Genomic DNA, 16,995 nt, shown 5'->3' with positions numbered 1-16,995 from the left:
TAGTGGAAATTCACAAGGCGCCACCTATTGTCAGAGGAAGCATGTTGAGTAATTGATAGTGGCATCACAAACCACGTTAGGCCTTATAACCTAAATTTCTTCATAAATAGCGAAATTATATTCCGATTTCAAAAATCTTTATTAAATCGATAGATGTTATGAAAAATAAGTGTTACAAGGTCAAACGAAGGCATTCATAATAATATTGTAGACGCCACAGTTTTCCGCGGTTTGTGGGCCTTAGAGTGTGTGTGGCCGGATGAATGGCAAGTTGCAGAGGCATCTCCCTATCACGTATTTTAAAGCACAACTTTGTAGCTCTTATACTTTCCGAAAATTTTGTATATTTGGTTTTTCGGGGTTTGTGGGCGTTAGAGTGTGCTTGATCTTAAAAAACAATTCGCATTGCGAGCATCATAAAAACCTACATGCTTAATCTGAACTTTCTATCTCTTCTAGTTACCGAGATATCAGCTTTTCTAGAAAATGCGAAAACAGTCTTTTCAGGTTGGGGGGCGTCGGATAACAGTACCACTATAAGATGCGCTGGCATCTAAAGATTATGCATATTGAATTTCTACTTTCTAGCTCTAATAGTTCCTGAGGTTTCAGCGATTTTAGTTTTTCGCGATTTGTGGGCGTTAGAGTGGTCGTGGTAGGATGCTGTAATAAACTTGCGCTGGTAGCGACCTCAAGAATCTTCATGGTTAATCTCTCTCTCTTTGTATCTCTTATGGTTCCTGAGATCTCAGCGTTCATACGGACAGACGGACATGGGTCAATCGACTTCGCTATTGAATAAGAAGAATATATACTTTATAGGGTCGGAAACGCTTTCTTCTACCTGTTATATACTTTTCAACGAATCTAGTATACCCTTTTACTCTACGAGTAACGGGTATAAAAATTATAACCGAAATACAAGACACCTGCGTTTGAATTAGTTTACAATATTTTACGCCTTTTTATTTTTTAGTCCGCCTTTCATGATGCAAAAGTACCGAAATGGTTTCATCAAACATGCTTCTTTAAAAAACAACGTCCTAGGTCGGTTGAAGACATCCAGAATTTTGAAAACCTTCGTTTTATTGATCAAGAGGAATTAAGGAATGATATTGGTAAGTATGTTCAATGTATCTCTTTTTTAAGATTAATTATTTTAAAATTTATGTTGGAAATATAGAAGAAGTTGTACATAAAATGTCAGGAAATAAGCGATCTAAGTCTTCAAACTTAGCAGTGAAAGACTTTGGAATTGAGTATGCCAAATCTAGTCGATCGACCTGTCGTGGATGTGAGCAAAAAATAATGAAGGACGAAGTTCGGTTGCGTAAAACTGTATATGATACTGAAGTTGGTATGAGGTATGGTGGCCAGCCATTATGGCATCATTTGGCTTGCTTTGCCCAATTGCGTTCTGATCTTGGCTGGCTTGATTCTGGAGAAAATATGTCAGGCTTTACAAACTTATCTAATGATGACCAAATAGAAGTTCAAAAAGTCCTTCCGTAAGTATATTCCGCTTTCATTAGTTCCCTTACCTTTCGACTTATTTTTTATCAGAAGCTTTTTTGCCAAGTCATATCTTTGAAGCCTACAACCTGCATTTTCCGAATTTCAATAAATTAGGTGTAATTGAAATCTATACCATTTAAATTCTAAACAAATGTAATGGCGATGTCTTGTCTAGACATTACGGAAAACTTCATAAGCGTTTTATGCCAACTCGTATCTGTATCTGTTATGCATCCCAGTCAACTCTCATTTTTAGAAACTACTCGGCAAATAGCGATAGTATCTTTTTTGCTTTCATACCCAGCCGAAACCAATATAGTGTTAGCGCCCAGAAATAATAAAAAAACAAGAAGAAACGCTATAATCGAGTGCCACAACATATATTCATTTTGCTAGTGTAAATTCACAAAGCGCCACCTATTGTTAGAGTAAGTGACTTATGGTCAGATGATATTGAAAAATCTTTGGTAAATCGATTGATATTGACAAAAAATGTGTTATGCAAGGTCAAACGAAGACAAATATTATAATATTATAGAGTGGGCGTGACGGCATGACAACTCGAATCGAGTTGCAACGACATCTTTTAAATACCTACTCCTGAGCCTAACTTTCTAGCGCTTATAATTGCCGAGATTTGTTTGATGTTGATATAATTTGCGATGTGTAGGGACCTCAAGAATCTTCATGTTTCATGCTGATCTCAGCGTTCATACGGACGGACGGGGGTACTGACGCACGGACGGACTGACGGACGGACGGACGGACAGACGGACATGCTTAATCGACTTCGCTACTGATACTGATCAAGAATATATATACTTTATAGGATCGAAAATGCTTCCTTCTACCTGTTACATACTTTTCAACGAATCTAGTATACCCTTTTACTCTACGAGTAACGGGTATATAAACTTTGAAATTTGGTTATATATTACTTCACCGTCTGGTCAAGTTAATCTTTATTCTTTGTTTTCCAAAATGCAAATATTCTTACAATTATAGGCTTGAGGCTGGGCTGCCTACAAAATATCGGCAGTGGGCAGCAGTGGTATTTTATAATTGAATATGCTCTATGCTCTAGAGCATGCGTGAAGTTGTATATGCATGTATCGTATGTATGTACACTCATGGCTATGAGGAAGTGCTAACACCAGCACTTCCCATATGTTGGGCTGTGTGGTGTTAAATTACTGTCGGTCACTGGGGTTTAGCGACCGGGAATTTTGTGTTAATTTAAGTACACTGTAACACAATTTTGGCACTAGTACAGTGGGTACTCGCTTCACGATACGTGCATACTACACTAATGACTATTAAGAATAGGAATATAAAAACGCCCAGTTTTTAATCAAAGTTATTGCAGAACGCTTAGAACTACAGCGGAACATAGGCTGATGGTGACTTTCTTTGAAATTTATTTCCGTAAGCTACGTACGTTTTTGGGAGCAGCTTTACTCCAAGATGATGTGCGAATAGTTGATAAGTTATTGGACTAGGAAAATATTTCTTAGTCTTCAAGATGGAGACTAGAATTTGGCCAAAGGGTACAGAGATCTGTTTTGTGGAACGCTGTGTATAATCTGCGACTTCAGCTCTTCGACATTTTTCGTCCGGGTTTGTTTATCAGGCAAGGAGCATAAATAATTCCCCTAACAGAATTAAGGGTTTGGTGGAGCTCGCATGAACATCGACTATACCGGAACAAAGGTAATCTTGGTGAAATTTTTGGGCGAAACCAGGAGAAGCAGATTTGTATCTCATAGATTTGAGACCATGGTAATTGCTTTTCTTATATTCTTAAGGGCAGTAATACCACTGATAATTAAGAAGGCAACGACGCCTTCACTCGAATATAAGTTATCCCGATTACGGTCATCGATCTGGGGTCAACACCGAGTACGCGTTTTTGGCACCACTGAGTTGTCGGAGAAGTCATGCTGCCCGCCTTCTACGACGGCCCCGATATTGCTACATCAAATTCTTTTGTCTTTCATGTCAGTTTCTAAACAGAGCTCTTACTGTCTAAACAGGCTAGCAACAAATAAAGGAATCAAATATATGAAATCAACATATTCTTATAATTGGCGACCAGCGTGGAAGGAATTCAAGTAAAACGCCGGTCCATAAAGACAACCTAAGATAGATTAAGTATAGATATAGATTAGCATTATTACTTTGGACACACAACTAATATTACATTTTCCCTAAGGACAAAGTTTCCCAAGAAAACATACGGAACGAGTAGTGGACACAATAAAAATACACTGAACTGAATTGGAAAACTAAATAACAGACATAACTTAAGCAAAAGTAAATTTGTTGAGCCCGGTTATTTTTGATGACACCGATGTAAAAGAGATAAAGAATGAACACCTTACAAGTGTCAGTGTCGCAGATTTGATGGCGGTGTTTAAATAAAAAATATTCCAAACTAATAAACCTAAACCCAAAACCAAAAGACGTTTTGCACAAAAATTTAAGATTTAAGATTTAGACATTAGATTGTGATCAACAGAAACACGATAGTCGACTGCGGGGATCGAATTCGGACGAGATAGCCATAGGAACCACCTTGGAGAATTCAATATGCGCACCTGTGACCTGTGAGCAGGCGGCAGTACTGATCGACAATAAATAAATCGAAATAAAGCAACAAAATATAAGAAATCAATGATTTGTTATAATTTATATAAAAGATTGTTTTCGGTGAGATGCAAAACAACAACATCGGATGCCTACAATTTAGCTTCTAAAGGTACTTCTTGTTGTCGTTTTCGCAGATTTGTAAAAGCTCGCTATTATCTCTGAATATGCGGCAATTTTTTTTTATTATTTTCATCTCTCTTTTACTCGATCTTTCGAAAGATGCTGATTAGGTTTTGCAGGGAGGAAACCTACGCCAAAGTGCAAATTGTATGTATGATTTATCTAATCTCTATCTCTTTAAATCGCAATGTTCGGCGATCGAACGACAACCAATAGGGCATGGCAACTGATTTCCAGAGGGAATTCCTTTTGTAACTATTTATTTCATATGACTTTGCTTACATGCTAAGACAGTAAGATGAGAAGAAGAGTGGCGGCCGAATTCGCCTGAGCGAAAAAGCTTTATTAGGTCTTACATTCCTTTTTACATAACAAGGATTAGAAAGGACCAAAATCTGAGCGAACACTGTCCCCTCTGAAGGGAAGACGTCCTTCAAGACAGCATCTGCAGTCTTCACGTCCGCCACTCGGTCATTGCTGACGGTCCGAAGGAACAATGCTTTACAGACTTCACAGCTGCTTTCTATAGACCGCCAATGTGAGGTGCTCTGGGCGGTATGAACGCAAACTGCCATTCTTTTCTTGATGCGAATGCTTGTAGACCGCCCTCTGCTCCTCCAAACGGGACCGAAATTCTTTCAGGTGCTCCAACTAAACCGGAATCCCGCGCCGACTCACAAACCGTGAAAACTCAAGAAAAAAGCATCAGTCGTGAGGTCATACTTCTTGTGCATAAACTAACCATATTTTTTCTCTTACGCAAACTTCAGTTCTCGAGGCATAATACTTTCCAAAGGCTGTAAAACATTTTTACACTTTCGAATAAATTGAAAAACCCGAACGAACCCGAGAAGTTTCAGGTGCGACGAAAAAAACTCTATTCTCTGAAGCAATGGGGCTGGCAATTAGACTCTGTTATAGCAATAAGAGTTAACGCTGACGTAATTCCATAGACACAACTTCTGAAGTCTCGAAGTAGGTCAAAATGTTTTATATTACAATTAAGGCGTTACCGAATTAAAAAGACCTGCTAAAAGGTGAGCTCCACACAGATCAAGCGAGGCAAAGTTTTTGTCTTCAGAGAAACTTCTCTAGACTTGGCTGTCAGTAATAACAAATTTAAGCTTTTCTATGTTTGGTTTTCTCCCACCATGATGCACGAAAGAGAGAGCGTTATAGATGCGGATATCTATGGTAAGTTCTGAACCACTTTTCTAAATAGAGATCTGGCTCATAAAAAACCTTGCAAGCTTTATCATGAAGGCTTTCCAGGTTCTCAACGGACCCGGCGCCTGTCAATAAATCGCTAGAAAAAAAGTCGCTCTGAATGACCTGTGCAGCAGTTTGATAATTTGCTTGCGCCATCCCTCAAAGATGCCTTAAACACCGGATTGACCTGAAAGGTGCTTTAGATATCTTAGCCAGCTTCGTCGGCCATAACTTGGCGGTACATATTTTTAATACCCTCTCTAAGGGCGAACTTGTGCTCTCTGAGTCGAATCAGTATCGAATACAGCTACTCTTGAAATGTAATAATAATAATGAATGGACCGTCTGGAATTTCTTTATCTTTATCAGGATCAGGATGAACACTTAGATCTCAGGAGAGAGAGAAAGAGAGATACAAATTTGAGGTTAAGCTTGAAGATTCTTGAAGTCCCTACGCAGCGCAAATTTTTTTCAACATCTTGCCACGCCCAATTCAACGACCACAAAACTGTAGCGTCCATAATTTTATTTTTTTTTTGCATAACTTTTTTTTGTCAATATCTATCGATTTACAAAAGATTTTTTTAATCGCCAATTATTTCGCTATTTATGAAGGAACTAGCGCGCGCGCCTCGCTTCGCTCCGCTACTCAAGCTCGATATAGTCTTCTAAGGCTTAATAAATAATGCTAAATTAAGGCTTAATAAATTCGAATAAAATAATTTTCGTTTCAACATATATTGTTTCTTGTGTTTCCATCAGGTGCGTAATCAAATAAATCAGAAAATTTTCTGACGCGCGAGCAGGCCACATAGAGCTGCCCATGTGAGAAGCATAGATTCTCCAAATTCAGTCCACACTTGCAATGATTTTCCTTGTGCATTGTTGATAGTCATTGCGAAGGCAAGTCTTACCGGGAACTGCAAAAGTTTGAATTCGAATGGCATATCCGTCCATTGGGATACGTACGTCAAAGTACGAGTTGAATTTTCCAATCAAAAAATGTTTTGAATCATGTGGTACGCCTGAAACCAACGATGAGAGTGGTTCAGGGGGTGATTGTTATTCTGTCAGTTTGACTTTTCCACTATTGCGCTGCAATACATAGAAGTCCATCCATTTTTCCAATGGGGACACCTGGATAAAGACCGTCATAATGGAATGAAGCAAGATTTAAATCAATGCGTAGGTCTTGATCGAACCACCCTCACTCAAATTGCATTTCACTTTTAGGGCATGTTTTTTCGAAGCAAATGCGTTCGTCAGTCAAAAAAAATATACAAAAAGTTCAAGAAAATTAAAAACTTAAATGAATTTCAAAAGAAATCTTTATAAAAATTTCTTTTGAAATTTATATTGCAATAATAATTAAAACTGTTTAAAAACAATTTTCAATTTAATATAAAGAAATAAAAATAAAATATTCAATTAAATTATTGTTTATTTTTTATCGCACAATATCAAGAACAAAAAATCAAGATCAAGAACTATAAGATACCCGTCACTGTCTTAAATTATTTAAAACAAGAGGAAACGCTATAGTCGAGTGCCGCGACTATAAGATACCCGTTATTCTTTTACACAATTTAAAAGTGTTCATTTTGCTAGTAGATTTCCGATTTTAAAAATTTTTGATAAATCGATAGATATTGATAGAAATAAGTTATATAAAATTAAACGAAGGCATTCGTAATAATATTATGAACGCCACAGTTTTTCGCGGTTTGTTGTCGTTAGAGTAGGCGTGACCAGATGAAAGCCCGTTGCAGTGCCATCTCTTAAATACGCATTCTTAAGCACAACTTTCTAGCTCTTATAGTTTCCGAGATTTTATCAGTTTTGGTTTTTCGTGCTTTGTGGGTGTTAGAGTGGGCGTGGAAATAATAATTCGCATTCGCATTAACCCGACCGCTCTATCATTTACAGTTACGGAGATATATGCTTTTAGAGTGGGCGTGGCACGATGCTGAAATAAACTTGCGCTGCGTGTCGACTTTAAGAATGTTCATACTTAATCTCAATGTTGTATGTCTTATAGTTCCTGAGATCTCAGCGTTCATACGGACAGACGGTCGGACAGACGGTCGGACAGACGGACAGACGGACATGGCTTAATCGACTTCGCAATTGATCCTGATCAAGAAGATATATACTTTATAGGGTCGAAAGCACTTCCTTCTACCTGTTACATAATTTTCAACGAATCTAGTATACCGTTTTACTCTACGAGTAACGGGTATAATGAATGTAACCATGTATGACCGTATGACACTGCACGTGTCTACGTAAGTGTACGTTGGTTTGTACGTCCAGAAATTAAGCTGACAGCCCTTTCTTAAACAGTTAAATTTGACATTTTGTTTATTTTTTAAGGTTTTTATGAGATTTACGTAAGAATGTATGTAAATTGTGAAATATATGTAATTTGTATACATATAAAGATACTGCGAGTGGACACCGAAGTGGAAAAAAGTTCCATTTACAGGCACTAACAATAAGACGTTCATACTTATTACCGTTTGTTGCAAATTCGTACAGGAATACAGATCATAAGTCAATCGCACTGCGAGTAGCAGGTGGATGGCTTGATGACGACACGGAAAGTCCTAAAAGAATTGGGACTTTCTTAATCAGGCCCATAAGATGGCGCCGGTAGGGTGCTTGCTGTGTAGTAGTAAGTGTCAAGATAGATGGGAATTGGCGGCCGGGCTGCTGCTAGCAGGTGGCCGTTTATGGTGTGCCACCGGTAAGGTGGTTGATGATGTGTTAAATGAAGTTTATGTCGAGAAGGTGACTGCCCCTCTATACCCCTGCCCTAAAGCTAAGTGCGCGAATGCAAATAATTATAAAACAGCAATGAGGAACTCATTGGCAGATGCGTTCCATTTGTTTCTATATTGGGGCCGTCATACGTGCTGACTATTGCCGGACCATCATTGACTATCATTATACCATCGTGTACCAGCGTTATGGGGCTTAGAGGGCTGGCCTGCGTTTCGGGCGGAGGTGTCCTGGGTTGCCACGCAATCAGTGATCGCTGAGACTTCCTGGTTGCATTCAGCTACCACGTTGTCCCGTAGTTGAAGAACGGTGTGTTGGTGAGAAACCGGAAAGACGGTAACCTTTTTACATGTAAATTTTATCTTAGGGTATGCAATGACCACGTGAATAATATTGTCGGACTGAAGGACTTTAATATTAGATGCCTCTATTAGCTGATAACGAGGACCTCTGTGGGGTGATCAACTAAAACGGACTTCAAATCTTCATGGTTAAAAATGGCAGGGTTTATTATTTGATTTTGAAAGTGTGGCCGTGAGCATCTGATTCTGTATCACTGTAATTAGCATTCTATTTCTGGCCAAAAAAACTTCGTATAAATATGGGGTGTCAACCAGGTCATTCTTTTTTGCTTTAAAGATTTCGTTGACAGCATCGGTTAGTTTGTTAATCTGCTTTTGCGCTATGGTGTTAATAACTACTTGTCTATTGTTTGATTCAATTAACCGGGATTCGGACATTTTTAACATTCCGAGGTCAGCTGCATTAGGTGTGCACGCTACCACTTTCAACGCGGTGCCTAAAAAGTCTAAGCATCTGGCGATTCGGTTGTGTACTTTTAATATGTATAAAATGTTTCTAATTTGATCAGTATCAAGTTAGTGGAATACGAAAACCGTCTTTTGAGCTTGGTGGGTGTGGCCGGATAATAGTACCACTATAAGATGCGCTGGCATCCAAAGATTATACATACTAAATTTCAAGTTTCTAGCTCTAATAGTTCCTGAGATTTCAACGATTTTAGTTTATCGCGATTTGTGGCTTGTTGGGAAAAAGCAATTCGCATTGGGAGCATCCTAAAAACCTACATGCTTAATCCGAACTTTCTAGCACTTATAGTTACCGAGATATCAGCTTTTCTAAAAAATGCGAAAGCCGTCTTTTTAACTTGGTGGGCGCAAAAGTAAGTGTGGCCCGATAGTAGTACCACCATAAGAGGCGCTGGCATCTAAAGATTATACATTTTGAATTTCACTTTCTAGCTCTAATAAATCCTGAGATTTCATCGATTTTAGTTGTTCGCGATTTGTGGGCGTTAGACTGGGCATGGCAGGATGCTGTAATAAACTTGCGCTGCGTAGGGACCTCAAAAATCTTCATTGTCAAACTAAACTTTGTATCTCTTATAGTTCCTGAGATCTCAGCGTTCATACGGACATACGGACAGACAGACGGACAATCGTGTTCGCTATTCATCCTGATCAAGAATATACATACTTTATAGGGGCGGATACGCTTCCTTCTACCTGTTACATACTTTTCATCGAATCTAGTATACCCTTTTACTCTACGAGTTACGGGTATAAATATTGTACTCTGATTAAGGATAGACAAGTTTAAGTTTGAGTCAGAATATTGAATGATTTTTGAGTTTATGTGAATAGATTGTAAATTCGATTGCTTGTTTATACATCAATTACTTTTTAAGCTTTTGATTAATGTGAATATATTTAATTCTGATTTAACCGTAATAATCGAGTTCTACTTATTACTGGGGATGGTATTTAGTGAAATTTTCTAGTTATAAACACAGGTTTAGTTTTGAGCGTTGTAGTTGTGAGCGTCAGGATGGCCGTTACGTTAGTCTGTGCGCTGGTGTGAGTGAGTGGCCTCTTCAAAAGGGAATAGCGGAAAGTTTTTATAACTTTGTGTGTTGCAGTGTGAAGAAGAGTAAGAAATCGACACACAAGAAAATGGAAGCTAGCATTGATTGAGATCATTAGTAGTTGAGAAGCGGAACGGAATAAATTATGCCACGCGCCAGAAAACGTTTCTGTTTTAAGCAGCTCCGAGAGCAGCCATATGCAGAGGATAATTCAAGTGAATCTACGACATATACAAAAAAATTAAGGAAATTAAAAACTTAAATGATTTTCAGAATACATTTTTTTAAAAAGTTGAATTGCACTAAAAATAAAAATTAAAAAAAAAACAAATTTCAATTTTATAATGCAACGTTTTATAAAGAAATGTACTCAAAATATAATATTCATTTAATTGTTTCTGAATTTTTTATCGCACAATAAAAATAGCGACAAAATGAATTTTAGGCAACACATTTTATAAATATTTGTATTGAAATAGAAATAGAAACTGTTTTGGAAAAAAAACAATTTTAATTTTGTATTGCATAGTACACCTTTTAATAAAAAGAGTCATACAAAAACTTAGCCAAATTTGACATTTTTTCCACACAATCGCAACCATTTTTATACCCGTTACTCGTAGAGTGAAAGGGTATATTAGATTCCTTGAAAAGTGTGTAACAAGTTGAAGGAAGAGTTTCCGACCCTATAGAGTATATATATTCTTGATCAGGATCAACAGCGAAAACGATTGAGCCATGTCCCTCTGTCTGTCCGTCTTAATTTCAAAACGTACGAAGACACGTACACTTACGTAGAGACGTACAAAAAATTTCAGAAAAATCGGTCTAGACGTAGAGTAAACGAGTTTACTGGATTCATTTAAAAGGATGTAACAGCAAGAAGGAAGAATTTGTGACCGAAGTCGATTAAGTCATGACCGTCCATCCGTCCGTCCGTCCGTCTGTCCGTATGAACGCTGAGATCACTATGAGAGATACAAAGTTGAGATTAACCATGAAGATCCTTGAAGTCCCTACGCAGCGCAAGCTTATTTCAGCATCCTGCCACGTCCACTCTAACGCCTTCTAATCTCGATAAACTGAAATCGCTGAAGTCTCTGGCACTATTAGAAAAGGCTTAAGGGCTTGATCTGGATGGTGCCCACAGTTTATTTTGTGCGCGGGCAAGTAATTCCTCGCTGGTGTATGCGACTTTTCAGCTCCTTATAAACTGGGCAACCTATACATATAGTTAGCAGTGTGATTGCCACCGCAGTTGCCGCACTTTATATACCCGTTACTCGTAGAGTAACGGAAGCGTTTCCAACTTCATAAAGTATATATATTCTTGATCAGGATCAATAGCGAAGGCGACTAAGCCATGTCCGTCTGTCCGTCCGTCCGTATGAATGCTGAGATCTCAGGATCCATAAAAGATACAACGTTGAGATTAAGCATGAAAATTCTTGAGTGTGTTTATTCCATAGATGCCAGCGCATTTTATGGTGGTACCGGCCACACCCACTCTTACGCCCTTAGCTTCCTGCGTTCTCCTGTATCATGCGGGTTTCCTGTATCATGCGTTTCGTTTTTTCGGCAGACATCCAAAAAATTTATGCGGTTTTTATTGCGTGCGGCGGATGGGCCCATTAACGCTTACGCTTTGTCAACTCTAATTTTTGGGACGGCATCTGCACCCTTCATCGGTCATTCAGCAATTATCGAAGGACGAGCGGCGTTCATTCCAAAAGGCGGAAGAAGTGTTGATGAGGGAGATATAAGTGGATGACCGGAGGGTCATACGTTAGACACAGGATAAACAGGCACAGGTATGCTGCTATAGATTTGAGGAAAATGTCTAGCAACGAGTCCAGTATTTTGACCTCTATTCCTGCACAGCATCAGTGCAGCCGGACTCCGTTAAATTGGGACACTACGGATACTATTAAGACCATAGGGATGTATTGGCTCCCGAACAAGGACTGCTTAATATTTCACGTGAACGTAGCATACGAAACCTTTATCTATACCGAGAACGGAGCTGAGTGGCGCAGTGCTAGCCGTCAAGTTGGTGAAATGGCCTACTTCGGCTAAGTGGCTAAGCGACCTACCCATTAAAACTTTTTATTGGACGGATGCCAATCTCTAACACTGATGGAATGGAGACGTCAATAGATGGAAGTCTTTCGTTGCCAACAGGGTTGCTTTCGTTGTGGTCACTCTTCGCCCGCGCATTGGAGAGATGTAGGTACGGCCGAGAAGCCCACAGACTGTGCGATAATGTCTGTCTCCAAGTGAGGTGAAGGATTTTTCGTGCAGTCCAGGTGACTGGCCTTCGATGGAGTTGGAGCAGGTCGACATTAGTAACTCCGTGCTTGGGGCAAAAGCGGACACATTGCGCGTTTACCACGCCGTCCCGCTTCCATCGTTCGCTGACAAATTGTCTACTTTCAGGAGGGCTGTGCGAGTCGCGGCCTATGCAGTGCGTTTCAAGCACAATGCTTTCTTCAAAGGGAAGAGCTTGACTATGCATTATTGCCTTTAGTGCGCATGGTACAGCGGGGAAGCGTTCCCTGTGGATTTGAGCGCAGTAAGGAACGGTAAGTGGCTGCCGTCACGAAGTAAGCTCTTGAATTTGTCGCCGATCGTATCCAAGGGCATCTTGCGAGTGAGGGGCACTTACGCCATTCTAGCCTGCCTTACGAGCGCCGAAATGCAATGATACTTCCAAGGTCTCATTATTTTACTGAGGTAGTTATACGGTTCTTGCATGTTTTGACTCTACACGGAGGTGCGCAGCTGACTTTGGCGCATACACGCCAACGGTTCTCCATACAGACAGGCAGACAAGCAATTCGAAGCGTTGTACGGAAATGTGTCCGGTGTTTCCGGACCCAGCCAACCGCTTCGACTCAGCTCATGAAAGACTTGCCACTGCTCCGTGTGAACCCCCCTAAGAGACCGTTCATGTCAACGGGAGTTGACTACACATGCGCTATATAACTCAAGGCAGCGCGGTTGGCGAGCGCGAGGCACCTGCTTCTAAAAGGGATACATTGCCGTTTTCAATTGACTTACAACAAAGGCATTTGGAAGCGGGGAAAGGCCTCACCACGGAGCATTTTCTACTGGCCCTGGACAGATTCAACAGTAGGAGAGGGATGGTTCATCACCTGAAGATAATTATTGAAGATCGACGGCACACCTTTGAGAAGTTGTCTACGGTGCTCAAAAGTCTCAATTCGCGACCACTTTGCCCTCTCACAGCTGACGCGGACGAACTAGGGTTGCTTACGGCGGCCCATTTCTTGATTCTCGGTGACTCGGTGCATGTTCCTCCGGAATTTCGCCCGCAGTCTAAGTCCTTCGCAGAGCCGATTCTAATTCTAAAGGGACTGGCTGGCGCATCTAGAACAGAAGCCCAAGTGGTGCTGTGAGGCTGAAGGCCTTCAGTTAAACGACCTCGTCTTCATCAAGGACGACCGATTTCCGCCATCACAATGGCTACTGGGTCGCGTCGTCGAGTTGCACCCAGGGACGGATGCGTTGGTCCGGGTGGTGACACTCAATACCAAGCAAGGACGATTGAAACGTTCGGTGTCTAAACTTTGTCGACTGCCGATCTGATCCTAAGCGCCTTCACATAGCCACTACTTTAATAATTAACTCTTTGCTTGCGCACACTTCTTGCTTGCCCATACTAGATATTCGCACGTCGCGATTCTAATAATTAAAGTTTTGTGAATTTATATGTTGGCATTTGCTTTGCCTGGGAACCCCTCCTACAATGACCCTTTGCTAGTCTGTATGCAAGGGGACACAACTTTACATCACGATCTGACACTTCGTTGAATCGGACAATTTCCCCTGTCTAAAAGTTTCTTACCTTGTTGACGAATTTCAACAAATTTTTCAATACTGTTTCCTCCTGAAACTAGATCCTCCACGTAAAAGATCGTGCGTATGATCTTGGCTGCTAATGGAAACACAGCCTCCAGCTGCTTCATTGCACGAATTTCCGAAAGGGCAGCAGGCTTACTGTGTGTGTTACTCTACGAGTAACGGGTATAAATATTGTACTCTGATTAAAGATGGACAAGTTTAAGTTTGAGTTGCTATTCAGAATATTGAATAATTTTTGAGTTTATGTGAATAGATTCTAAATTCGATTGCTTGTTCATACATCAATTACTTTTTACGCTTTTGATTAATGTGAATGTATATATTTCTGATTTAACCGTAATAATCGAGTTCTACTTATTACTGGGGGATGATATTTAGTGGAATTTTCTAGTTGTAAACACATGTTTAGTTTTGAGCGTTGTAGTTGTGAGCGTCAGGATGGCCGTTACGTTAGTCTGTGCGCTAGTGTGAGTGAGTGGCCTCTTCAAAAGGGAATAGCGGAAAGTTTTTATAACTTTCTGTGTTGCAGTGTGAAGAAGAGTAAGAAATCGACACACAAGAAAAGGGAAGCTAGCATTGATTGAGATCATTAGTAGTTGAGAAGCGGAACGGAATAAATTATGCCACGCGCCAGAAAACGTTTCTGTTTGAAGCAGCTCCGAGAGCAGCCATATGCAGAGGATAATTCAAGTAAATCTACGACAAATACAAAAAATTAAGGAAATTAAAAACTTAAATGATTTTCAGAATACATTTTTTTAAAAAGTTGAATTGCACTAAAAATAAAAATTAAAAAAAAAAACAAATTTCAATTTTATAATGCAACGTTTTATAAATAAATGTACTCAAAATATAATATTCAATTAAATTGTTTCTTAATTTTTTATCGCACAAAATTAAAATAGCAACAAAATGAATTTTAGGCAAAACATTTTATAAATATTTGTATTGAAATAGAAATAGAAACTGTTTTGGAAAAAAAAACAATTTTAATTTTGCTTTGCATTGTACACCTTTTAATAAAAAGAGACACACAAAAACTTAGCCAAATTTGACATTTTTTTCCACACAATCTCAACAATTTTTATACTCGTTACTTGTAGAGTAAAAAGGTATATTAGATTCCTTGAAAAGTATGTAACAAGTAGAAGGAAGCGTTTCCGACCCTATAGAGTATATATATTCTTGATCAGGGTCAATAGCGAAAACGATTGAGCCATGTTCCTCTGTCTATCCGTCTGTCCGTCTTAATTTCTAAACGTACGAAGACACGTACACTTACGTTGAGACGTACAAAAAATTTCAGAAAAATCGGTCTAGACGTAGAGTAAAAGGGTTTACTGGATTCCTTAAAAAGTATGTAACAGCAAGAAGGAAGAATTTGTGACCCTATAATGTATATATATCCTTAATCAGTATCAATAGATAAGTCGATTTAGTCATGACCGTCCGTCCGTCCGTCTGTCCGTATGAACGCTGAGATCTCTATGAGAGATACAAAAATGAGATTAACCATGAAGATTCTTGAAGTCCCTACGCAGCGCAACGCTGACAGCGATCCAGATGCCCGTTGATCCAGCCGACTTTACTTCGTTTTTGATGGTTTGGATCGTTTTCAGGCTTTGGCTGTTCATCCTCTGAAGCTTTGGCATACTAAGCACGTGATTATGCCCGATAATGTTTAGCAGGGGGGCCGCCACGCCCGCAGCCTTTCTTATGCTTTAACGCCGGTTCAAGTATTTTGTGCCGTTTACAACGGCTAGTCCCTCAAATGTTATCAGATGCGTGCCATTTGTTTATATATTGGGGCCGTCATACGTGCTGACTATTGCCGGACCATCATTGACTATCATTATACCATCGTCTACCAGCGTCATGGGGCTTAGGGGGCTGGCCTGCGTTTTGCAAAGCGCCGTGACCTCTGCGTGAAGACCTCGGGCGGAGGTGTCCTGGGTTGCCACGCAATCAGTGATCGCTGAGACTTCCTGGTTGCATTCAGCTACCACGTTGTCCCGTAGTTGAAGAACGGTGTGTTGGTGAGAAACCGGAAAGACGGTAACCTTTTTACATGTAAATTTTATCTTAGGGTATGCAATGACCACGTGAATAATATTGTCGGACTGAAGGACTTTAATATTAGATGCCTCTATTAGCTGATAACGAGGACCTCTGTGGGGTGATCAACTAAAACGGACTTCAAATCTTCATGGTTAAAAATGGCAGGGTTTATTATTTGATTTTGAAAGTGTGGCCGTGAGCATCTGATTCTGTATCACTGTAATTAGCATTCTATTTCTGGCCAAAAAAACTTCGTATAAATATGGGGTGTCAACCAGGTCATTCTTTTTTGCTTTAAAGATTTTGTTGACAGCATCGGTTAGTTTGTTAATCTGCTTTTGCGCTTCGGTGTTAATAACTACTTGTCTATTGTTTGATTCAATTAACCGGGATTCGGACATTTTTAACATTCCGAGGTCAGCTGCATTAGGTGTGCACGCTACCACTTTCAACGCGGTGCCTAAAAAGTCTAAGCATCTGGCGATTCGGTTGTGTACTTTTAATACGTATAAAATGTTTCTAATTTGATCAGTATCAAGTTAGTGGAATACGAAAACCGTCTTTTGAGCTTGGTGGATGTGGCCGGATAATAGTACCACTATAAGATGCGCTGGCATCCAAAGATTATACATACTAAATTTCAAGTTTCTAGCTCTAATAGTTCCTGAGATTTCAGCGATTTTAGTTTATCGGGATTTGTGGCTTGTTGGGAAAAAGCAATTCGCATTGGGAGCATCCTAAAAACCTACATGCTTAATCCGAACTTTCTAGCACTTATAGTTACCGAGATATCAGCTTTTCTAAAAAATGCGAAAGCCGTCTTTTTAACTTGGTGGACGCAAAAGTAAGTGTGGCCCGATAGTAGTACCACCATAAGAGGCGCTGGCATCTAA

The 16,995-nt window shown here is 39.7% G+C and overlaps 1 protein-coding gene across 2 annotated transcripts in view; it reads left to right on the top strand.

Annotated features, from left to right (window-relative positions):
* The window catches only part of LOC108118347 (poly [ADP-ribose] polymerase-like), a 172,339-nt gene that overhangs the window by 75,011 nt on the left and 80,333 nt on the right, over window positions 1–16,995 (top strand). For both annotated transcript variants that reach the window (XM_041817873.1, XM_041817874.1), the window contains exons 2-3: window positions 977–1,118; window positions 1,184–1,508. In XM_041817873.1, coding sequence (XP_041673807.1) covers window positions 977–1,118; window positions 1,184–1,508 — 467 coding nt within the window. The remainder of the gene's footprint in view (window positions 1–976; window positions 1,119–1,183; window positions 1,509–16,995) is intronic.

This window comes from Drosophila eugracilis, unplaced genomic scaffold (genome assembly GCF_018153835.1).
Source record: "Drosophila eugracilis isolate 14026-0451.02 unplaced genomic scaffold, ASM1815383v1 contig_2029, whole genome shotgun sequence".
Classification (NCBI taxonomy): Eukaryota; Metazoa; Arthropoda; class Insecta; order Diptera; family Drosophilidae; genus Drosophila; species Drosophila eugracilis.
Note: the sequence above shows the minus strand (reverse complement) of the source record. Positions and strands in the feature narration are given on the sequence as shown.